The 10,755-nt window shown below is 32.4% G+C and overlaps 1 protein-coding gene and 1 pseudogene across 1 annotated transcript; one reads left to right on the top strand and one right to left on the bottom strand.

Annotated features, from left to right (window-relative positions):
• On the bottom strand, positions 2,560-4,228 carry LOC18600825 (annotated as a pseudogene).
• LOC18600824 (denticleless protein homolog) lies at positions 6,139-10,445 on the top strand. The gene is made up of 17 exons (XM_007031504.2): positions 6,139-6,273; positions 6,384-6,496; positions 6,705-6,813; positions 6,930-6,994; positions 7,478-7,516; positions 7,614-7,710; positions 7,788-7,884; positions 7,992-8,055; positions 8,125-8,201; positions 8,308-8,389; positions 8,624-8,688; positions 8,843-8,927; positions 9,046-9,114; positions 9,186-9,253; positions 9,349-9,397; positions 9,557-10,036; positions 10,125-10,445. Exons 1-16 carry the CDS (start codon positions 6,201-6,203, stop codon positions 9,941-9,943), a joined length of 1,539 nt encoding a protein of 512 aa, XP_007031566.1. The 5' UTR covers positions 6,139-6,200; the 3' UTR covers positions 9,944-10,036; positions 10,125-10,445.

Here is a 10,755-nt window from a genome sequence, read left to right as displayed (position 1 = left end):
AATCAATTTGATTAATGAAATAGGTACACAATTTTAATCATTCTTTTAGTTTCTTACAGTATTAGATTCAATTTGATGAGTCAAGAAAGAATTTTCCCTAAGTTATTCCCTACAAGTTTATTTCATCAATGCTGGCACTTGTTTTAACAATTATATACAATCTAAATCATCAAAAATATAATAATTAATAACAATAATAAATTTATACAATGCACTAAGAGTGTTCGGTGCAAGAATATGTACACTGGATAAGAAATCAAAGTCTTTTTTGGCAATAGGTGCAGACAAAAAAATTAAAGGCATAATATACAAAAAAAAATTAAACTATTTAAAAAAATTTAAATAAATCATTATCCTGTTATTGTGTTCAATTAAGCTCTTATACTTTTATTTTGAATCAAATAATCCATTACACTTTTTATTATGAGTCAAATAAGTCATTATGACTAATGATTGACTTGTAAAAATGTCATTTGTTATTTTATGTTGCATGACGCTTATGTGATATGTTAAAATATTATAATTGATTATGATGTAGCATACTGACGTATTATGATTGATGGTGACATAACATGTTAATTTGGTATGATAATATAATTATATGACATTTTTTACCCTTAATTTAAATACTATATTAATGTCATGTTGATATAAAATGACAAGTGGTATTTTTACCAATGACAATTAATCAATCATTAGTAATAAGAACTTATTATAAAATTACAAGAATATATATGTATTCACAAAATTTATTTACAAATACAAAGACAACAATAATAATTGGTAAAATAGGATAGAATAAGTCAAGTTATAAAAGATAAATAAAATTTCCTAATTATTTAAAATAAATCTTTTAAATTTTTCAAAGTAAGAATAATTATGAGACTACACCATAAGTATTGGGAGGTAATCTCATAGTTAATTTTTACAAAGTAGTTTTTTTATAAATGATTAGTATAAACATAAAATAATAATAATAATAATAATAATAAATATTTGTAATTTTTGTAAATTAAAATATAATATCATAATATTCATAAAAATAAATAAAAATTCTCTAATAATGAAATCTCAAGAAAGTTATAAGAAGTAATTTTGAGATCATTTCTAGGTGAGGAAATTTCTTAAAATTTTGCCATAAGCACTGGAGGAGTCAAGATTTTAGGTTTGAATGAGTGAAAATAAAAATTTAATATTTAAGGAGGCAAAATTATAAAATTTTTAAAAAATAAAAGTGAAATTTTAAAATAAAACAAAGAAAAAAATATAAATTTTTAAAAGTTTGCCGGGGGTGGGGGTGGGGTGGGCGCCCTACTAGCCCTCCCTCCCTCTAGGCATAAGTATTGAAAAATTTTCAATATAAGAATTTACATAAATAACAAAGATAATAAATAATTAAAATATATAAAAAAAATAAAAAATCTCTGATGATAAAATCTTAAGAAAGTTATAAGTAACAATTTCAAAAGAATTTCTAAGTAAGGAAAATTTTTAAAATTTTTCCAAAACTATTGAAAATTTGTGGAAGGTTCTCAATACAAGGATTTGCAGGATAACAATAATAACAAAATAATAAAAATGAAATAAATAAAAACATAAATAAGTAAAATTCTCCTATAATGAAAATTCGAGAATGTCATAAATAATAACTTTGAGAAAATTTCTTGTGAGAGATTTTTCTTGAATTTTGCCATAAGTATTGGAGTATTCAAGAAACATTTCGATATCAAAAGATTTTTATTTGTTTTAAAGTGATAAAATAAAATAATAAAATAATAACAAAAAATTAACTTGAATATCAAAATAAAATTAATTTATGAAGGTTAAAATGATAACACATAATTAATTAAATACGATTTTAAATAAACACTGTGAGGGTGTTAATATCTTTTTCATACATAACTACTTCCAAACTTGTTTCGTAGATCGATACTAATTTTCTTTAATAAACTAAGTCAAGCTACCTCATTAGAAAAAAAAATTTAGTTAGGTAATCAATCGCGACGGTGCTAATAGCTTCCTCACACATAACTACTTCCGAACTTGTTTCATAGATCGAAATCGATTTTTTTTAGTAAACTCAGTCAAACTTAGTTCCTCATTAGAAAAAAAATTTAGTTAGGTAGTCAATCGTTCTTAAGCAAAAAATATTGATGACGACTCTTTTTGCATCAAATGGTTGAATTACATGACTCATACATTATAACATCTACACCTTCTCTAATCTAGACAAACTATATAAAGCCTTTTTTTGCAATTGATTTGGTTAATGAAATAGATACACAATTTTAATCAATATCTTAGTTTCTTACAGTATTAGATTCATTTTAATGAGGAAAGAAAGAATTTTCCCTGAGTTCATCCCTACAAGTTTATTTCATCAATGCTAGCACTGGTTATAACAATTATATACAATCTAAATCATCCAAAATATAATAATTAATAACAAAAATAAAACTATACAATGCACTAAGAGTGTCCTGCTACAAGAATATGTATATTAGATAAGAAATCAAAACCTCTTTTTGCAATAGGTTCATCAAACTTATGACAAATAAATTAAACAATATTTTCCTTGTAAAATACCTTATTCACGATAGGGCGAGCTTTACACATAGCCTCCAATGGCTGAGCTTTAGGCATGGTGCTTCCCGTTCCTTCTGTCATGTCAATTTCCTTGCCATCAACCCTTTCCCACTCGAAGCATTGAATCAATGATCCCAGAGTTAATCCCACCAAACGCTGAGCTAGGCTTGCTCCAGGACAAGCCCTCCTTCCTAACCCAAATGGCATGAGCTTGTGTGATTCTCCTTTCTCATTTTCAAATCTCTCTGGCTTGAAACTTGTTGGATCATCCCATAGTTTTGGATCCCTATGAATAGCCCATGCGTTGACCAGTACAACCGTACCACGTGGCACGTCGTATCCACCTATGGTGCAATCACTGGATGCCATGTGTGGAAGCAGGAGAGGAACTGCAGGATATAATCGAAGAGTCTCGGACACAACACTTTGAAGGTAGTGTAGCTTGGCGACATCTGGTTCATCAATCAAGTTTTCTTGGCCGATTTGACTGTCTATTTCAGCTCTAGCTTTCTTCAACACTTATGGGTGGTTAAGCAAATTGGACATTGCCCACTTTAATGTGACTGCAGACGTGTCTGTTCCTGCAAGTATCATCACCTGCACAATAATGTTTGTTAAACATGGATGCAAATACAATAGAACAAGATAAAAGAATCCATATCATGTTTGAGTATTCGGAAAGGAATGATGGGTTTGTGTAGTTGGAGCTTCAATGGACTTCAGCTGTACAAACAACGAAAAGGAAAAAGATTTAACTAACCAATATGAGCCCTTTCATAATGTCGTCAGTGTAGTAATGAGGGTCAGATTCTTGCAAGGAAAGAAGGTGAGCAATCATACTAGTATTTTCCTGCCTATTACTTCGGTGCTCATCAATCAACTTTTGCAAGAACCCGTCCATTCTCTTTCCAAGCTCCTTATCCTTCTTTTCATATTGACCGAACCAGTTCAACATCGGCAAGAAATCTGCTGGGTTTGTTGCTCCGCCATTCTTAAATACCTCTGCTATTAAGCCCCTAAACTCTCTTGCTTCTGCTTCATTTGTCACTTCATCTCCAAAGTACCGCTTCCCTGCTACCATCCTCATGATGTTATTGAACGTCAACTCAGCAAGCATAGATTTCAGCTCCACTTTAGCGTAGTCTTGGCGCGAATCACGCGACAATTTCAGTAACAAGCTCCTGATTTCGTCTCTTCGAACACATATGGTGATGTTTAGGCGACTTGATGAGAAGATTTCAATGGCACCGATCCGACGTAGGTTGCGCCAATGTTCACCATAAGACGAGGATACAACTGTGGTACAGTTGTAGCCTAGGTGCTTCCCCCTGATCAACTTGGGGCGATTAGCCAAAACGATGTCGTTCCTGGTGAAGCATTCCTCCGCTGCGGCTGAAGATGACACTACAACCAGAAGCCGAGACCCAAGCTGGAGGGAGAAGATTGGACCGTATTTTTGTGAAAGACTATGGCACAAGCGATGGATGGGGGGCTTGACGAGGTGCAGGTGGCCAACAATGGGAAGCGAGGGCGGGCTTGGAGGGAGGTTTTTGTGGGATTTTTTAGATTGAAAGAAGAAGTTTAAACAAACGAGGAGAAAGATAAGAGAAAGAGAGGAGTAAAGAATTGCTGTTTCTTCCATGTTTAGTTTGCTTCTGCAAGCTCTCTTTGACTTTAATTTGATGATGGTTTTTCATGGTACTACAAGAAATGAAATGTTTTAGTTTTTATAGAGACCCATCTTTCAATATAGAGAAAAAACAGGAAAAAAATATTAAGATTTCATTGGAAAATCTTGAACACCAAGGAACTGAAACTTGTACCTCACTCAAACTGTTTGAACTGAATTCAAGAACGATATTTGAAGAGACTATGATACTTGGACCGGATACAATGTATTGGTTAATTCTATTTGTCAAACAATTACTACTTCAATTCATACTAAAAATAATACTTTGAGTATTTGTCTTGACAATTGACATGTGATCTTCTCTTGAATTATAAGATTCATTATAATATGTATTCATTCATGGTTAAATGAATTATAGTGGGATTGTTTAATATTAACTGTTTAAGATATTTTATATTGCATATATTTTAATGTGGATATTAATTTAATAGTTTTTATGCTAAAAAATGAGGAAAATAAAATTTAATATGTTATTATGTTAAGAAACCAGGCTCATCTGTTTATACCTTAATCTTTTTTAATCATCATCACCTACGTACTCCTCACGTTATTGCAAATCTAATTCCTCCTCTTTTTTTTTTTGTCCACATTATATGAAAATAAAAGAAATAAATGAAAAGGTAATATTGGATATTGTAAATATTTTTGCACCTCAAATAATATGAAGGCTTCTTTTTTAAAAAAAAGTATACCAAGGCATGATTCTTATTGTCACACCGTTTAGGACATAAACAAAAGTTAATTTATTTAGATCAATTTATTAAGTTTTAAGTTTTTATTTTGAGTTAAATAAATAAAAATCAGTCAACGATAAACATAATATTTTTATATCATGTTATTTGCCACGTGATAAAGTTTTTTTATTACGAGCTTAAGTCTTGACCTAAAAAATTAACTTATTTAAATAAGTTAATATCATTCTCGTATACATCTGAGGTAAGACTCAAAACATGCTTCGTGTGACACATACACTTACTATGGATTAAATATAGATTCAATACGGATACGCTTAAATATATCTACTTATCATAAGATTGTGTACCTATAATATATGGCATGCATAATGTTGATAAAGTTTAAATTATATGAAAATAAAATTCATCAAAACCTTATTCATTTCGCATTATACCAACTAGACAGGAGGGGAATTTCCGTAATTCTTGTAGTGAAACAAGTTGGGTTCTAAATTCAGTACATATCAACATTTAAATACTTGGTTTGAGTGAGTCACAAATCTAATCATATTAAATTATTTGTTTGTAAGTTGCATATTTAATATAATTTATAATATAATATTTGCACATAAATAAATAAGTATGTTCAAAATAAAAAAATAAGAATTTAATTAAATATAATAAAAAATATAAATTATTTTAAATTATTTAAAAATCTTTTCAAATTTTATGTCATATAAAAAAAATTCAACTTAATCTCAATCGACAATAATCAAGCCTAATCCAATCAAATTTAAGTACTTAATAACTACTTAATAGAATTTGCTTTTAAAAAAAAATTCCTTAATATAATTAAGAGTAAAATTTTAAATCAAGATTTTTTACCCGGTCTCAGTCAACTTTTAAGCTTTTTTACCATGACAATTTAAGTATTTACTCCATTAGATTAAATATTTTAAATATTAAACTATTTTATTCTAAAAAACTTATTTTATATATATATTAAAAGTTACTGCACGCACTGAAAACAGCACCGCCGTCAAACCGGGAAAAAAAGAAAATTTGAGTTTTCCCGCCAGCTCAAAGCGGCTAACACCTCGCGCCAAAACCAAATGAAATATAAAGATTTCCCTCTTCATTTCATTCCAAAATTTTCCGGCCGGAAAAAAAAATATTCCATTTTTTTTTTCATTTTCTTTCTTTTTCCTCTTCAAACCTCTCTCTGTGTCTGAGCTTTTGGCCTCTGCAAAATGCAAATGGATTCGTCCGCATCTCAATCTTTCTTCCACAGCGTCAGATCCAGAGAGCTCAGTAGCTTTCGAGGTAACTCTCATTTTCCCCTTACCTCTTTTCATATCTGCTTTCTTTTTTTGTTCTCTGTTTGTTATTTTTCTTTAGCTAAGATTAATTTTTTTTTTTTTTTTTAATTTCAGTTAGAAAACGACCATTTATTGATGAATTAGCTTCGGATTTTACTGAAATCGGAGCTGTCGCCATCGAACATGACGCTGTACAGACGCCTCCTTTGGCCATCTCCTTTTGCAAGGCACTCTTCAATTTTTTCCATTTTTAATTAATTATTATATTAAAATGGTTTATGTCCGTTTGATTTTTGAATCCGACTCTGACAGACAAATATAGATATTTATTTCCATTTGTTTTTCTTTTAAGGTTTAAATTTCCATTCATTTTTGTTTTTTGTCTTAGTTTTGCGGATTGTATTAAAAATTTGCATCTGTAATCCCAAATTTCAGGCAAGTAAAAACTCCCATATTTTTGCCGTATCCGATGAGGATGGATATGTAAGCTTGTTTGATTCTCGAAAGAAGCTTTCTTCTGCTGGATTGCACCAGGAAAATGCAGGTTAATTTCATTAAAATCCATTTTGCTTCATCTTTTAAAAAACGAGTTTTTGCTTTGAGATTTAATAATGGTGCTTCCTTTTCTTTTTTTTTTTTTTAATAATAATTTGTGTATAGAGAAAGCAAGAATCAGTGATTGGGTTGCACATCAAAATGCCATATTTGATGTATGCTGGATCAAGGTATGTCGCATTTTTGCTCTCATTCTAAGCGTTTGATTCTGATGAGATTTTATGTATGAATATGAGCTGAACTTCAATCTATGTCGTAGCTAGAATTTGAAATGTCCAATGGAGAAATTGTCTATGTTAGTGTGGCAATGCACCCCTTGGCTCAAGTGTTCACCCTTTTAGTGCTGTATCCTTTGGTAATCTATTAACATGTAAATATGTATCTTAGGACCATCCACATGTGGGTTAGCCTGGCCGTGAGGATGGTTCAAATGAGTGCACTGAGAATTATTGGTTGGAAAGCTAGCAGAGAATGGTTGATCCCAACTTTTTAAACATAATTAATCAGCAAGGGGTTGAGAAGTTTTTCCAAGTCAATACTTGTGTATGTTTTTGGTTTAACTGAAGGATTGTGAGGTGTCATGCAAATTTTTCTAGTCAATGCTTCTATGCTATATACTTTTTTGATGCTAATGTTACCGATCTTTCTTGCAGAAAGATACCCGTATTTTAACAGCTTCAGGGGATCAAACTGTAAGTAGCCATGTGTAAAAACAGTTTGTTTTTGTATTTCAGTAAGAACGATACAATGAAAGTTAGTTCATTGCCTTTCCTTTCGGACATTGTGCAGATAAAGATATGGGATGCACAGGAAAAGAAATGCACTGGAGTCTTGATGGGGCACACGGGAAGTGTAAAATGCTTGAGTTCTCATCCGACTAATTGTGGTAGATTTCTTGAAAACCTTTGTTTTTTTTTTCCTTGTTCAGATAGAGCTGGTTTTTTACCATTAGTATTTCAACAGATCTTGTTATCTCTGGTTCAAGAGACGGGTCCTTTGCCATCTGGGATCTAAGATGCAAGATTAACTCCAAAAGTAGATGTGATGAAGTCTGCCCTCCGTGAGTTACTGCTTGTCTCACATGCTTTAGATTTTATGCGTTTTTATATTCGGTAATAATTGCCAGTTTGCCACTCCATTCATCGCTGTTATTGTCACTTCATCCAGATCAACTTCCATGCTCAAAGGAGCTCATCCTTCAACTCAAGCAAGGCGGGGTAGGCGTGGCAAGGTTTGCTCACTGCTGAAGTTTCTTCAATATATTGTAAGCAGTTTTTAATACTTTACGTTCTTTTTTCAGGCTGCTGCTGCGAGCATTACGTCAGTTCTTTATCTCAAAGATGGGAATTCCGTTGCTACGGCTGGAGCAGCGGACAGGTATGTTAGAAGCCGCAGTAAAATTCCAAAGATAGTTTTGAGTACTTAAGCATAAGCTATATCATGCTGACTTAATCTCCTCTCCTGCTATGCCTGGTTATTTCAGTGTTGTGAAGTTCTGGGACACCAGAAATCTGAAATCTAATGTTACTCAAGCATGTCCCCACCCAGAGTCTTCAACTCAAAAGGTTGTTTTTCTGTCCTGCAGTATATGTTTAAATGAGTATTTTACCATGAAAACGAAGTCTTCCTCACAGATGAATTGAAAAATGCTGTATAATCCGGCAATCGATTGCCAATTGTCCAGTGATGATTGCTAGAGGATTCATGGGGATCCATAGGTCTTGAGCTTTAATAAGAGTTGTATATCGTGGGCAGGTTTGGTGCTTTTTATGAACTTTTTTCTTGTTTCTTAATTTCAGGGTATATCTAGCTTGTCCCAGGATTTGAAAGGAGTGTTTCTCACAGCATCATGCATGGACAACAGGTATTGAGTCTGACGAGCATCTATTTCTTTAAACCTGCATTTAGTTAACTGTCGAGACAGAATTTCTGTTTTGGTGGCTGGGCACTAAATAAATATGTTCTATTAATTACTGCTGAATGTCTAATTCGGATGCAATTTTTTTTCCTTTTACTAGAATATATTTGTATAATATACTTCAGCTTGATAAGGGCCCAATGCAAGCTTTATGTGGACCTCGAATAGAGTCTTTTTATGTAAAGGTACGTGCTGCTTCATTTTGTGCTCTATTCTTCTTCTTAAGTATTTAATCATCCCAAGTATACAATTACTTTTGTAAGATTGGTAATCTGTCTTACACTGAATTATATGCAATTGCAGTCAGCAATCAGTCCTGATGCAGATCACATAGTCAGTGGTTCCAGTGACGGAAATGCTTATATATGGAAGGTTAATTTCCTCTTAAAATGAACGTTTCTTGTTCAGTTTCACTACATAATTTAGTTTTCAATGGAAACCAGGTAAACAAGCCTCAAGTAGAGCCCATCACCTTGAAAAGTCATGATGGAGAAGTTACGGCCGTTGATTGGTAATTTGCTTTTATTGCAGCCATAGTTACTCCTATTTTTAAAATTGCATAATTGCCTGTGCCCAATGTTAAATCATTTTTCCCTCCTTTTGCAGGTGCCCATCTGAGATTGGGAAGGTAGCAACTTCTGCAGATGATTTCACTGTGAGTGTTAAGATTAAGCATTAGAAACATTATTATGCTTGCTCTATTCTAATAACAAGACTTGCATAGATTTTCCTTTTGCAGCCAGTTCGAATCATTCTATTAAACTCACCCCGACATGTAACAATACTTCGTATTCTTCAAATCTTTATATGTTAGGTACGGATATGGAACATTCAGACCAGCCATTGTTCAAGGTCAAGATCACCATCATGCATCCGAAGAAGAGTAATGGCAATTCCTAGTGCAGAATGTAGAAAACTTTTAATGAATGAGAATGAAGACCCAATGCCTCTAACAAAGGACCCTGGCAGTTCACATTCTCCAGACGAAGCATTGCACCAAATTAGCTCATCTAGTCCTTCCACTGCACCTTTACTTAGTACTCCCAAAGCCCAGAAGAAAAACATCTCATCTGTTTCAGATTCAAATGAAACCTTTGAGAAGACACCCGAAGGTGCAATGAAAAGTCCATCTTCTGTGTTAAATCCTCCATCCTCTTTGAAAAGGAAAACCATCCGAGATTACTTTCTAGCAGCTCCATGAAAACTTGCTGGCACATTACTCGGGGTCAGTAGTAGATACGCTGTCAATTTGTCTGAAAGTCAGGTGGACAAGTTCCTTCAGGTTTTGCTTGGAGTAAGTTCCCATCCCTTCTTCCTCTTGCTTTCATTCATATAAAACTACAAAAACGACAGGCTTAATGGTTTAGCTTTTGATTTTGCAGGTTTTGCAATTGAAAATGTAAAGCGGTGGGTCACCAACAGTTTTTTCACACCCCTCCCCTCTAACCCATGGATTTAAATATTGCTGATATATTTACAGAAAATCTTTTCTTCTTCTTGGACTTGTCTGTCTCTGTTGTTTAACGTTTTACATGAACAAGTCGAGTGATGGATACATCAGAGAAAAATATTGGCGAATCATTCTCTGAAAAGACTTGATCAAACCCCTCGGGCATGTACATGAGAGCAGCAGACAAAATTGCACAGTTCAGAGGATGACAGTTGAATCACTTAGCTTAAATTTAAACTTAATTTTAAGTTGGGTAAATTTTTTTTTTATGATTTTAACTCTTTTTGCATGGTAATTTGTGGGATTTTTTTCAATTAATATTTTGTAGATATTGTTTACTTAAATTTTGTGAATTATTTTTGTTTTCATGAAAAATTAGGTTGTTGATTTTGTTTAATAAAATTATAAAAATATTTTCAAGTGAATAAATAGATTGATTTTGGATTGGTAATATTTTAATGACTTTATTAGATAAAATTAATAGTTTAATTTTAGGAGAATAAAGGTTATTTGTAAAATGTGAATTGAGAAAAAAATTTAAGATTAAATCTGACAGTTCAATC

The sequence above is a fragment of the Theobroma cacao genome, chromosome 4 (assembly GCF_000208745.1).
Source record: "Theobroma cacao cultivar B97-61/B2 chromosome 4, Criollo_cocoa_genome_V2, whole genome shotgun sequence".
NCBI lineage: Eukaryota > Viridiplantae > Streptophyta > Magnoliopsida > Malvales > Malvaceae > Theobroma > Theobroma cacao.
This window is presented reverse-complemented; position numbering and strand designations above follow the sequence as displayed.

Excerpts from the sequence above, each read along its gene's own strand:
- LOC18600824 (XM_007031504.2), top strand. The coding sequence starts at position 6,201 with ATGCAAATGGATTCGTCCGCATCTCAATCTTTCTTCCACAGCGTCAGA. Across the intron at positions 6,274-6,383 it reads AGAGCTCAGTAGCTTTCGAG|TTAGAAAACGACCATTTATT; the intron begins GTAACTCTCATT and ends TTTTAATTTCAG. Across the intron at positions 8,928-9,045 it reads TAGAGTCTTTTTATGTAAAG|TCAGCAATCAGTCCTGATGC; the intron begins GTACGTGCTGCT and ends ATGCAATTGCAG.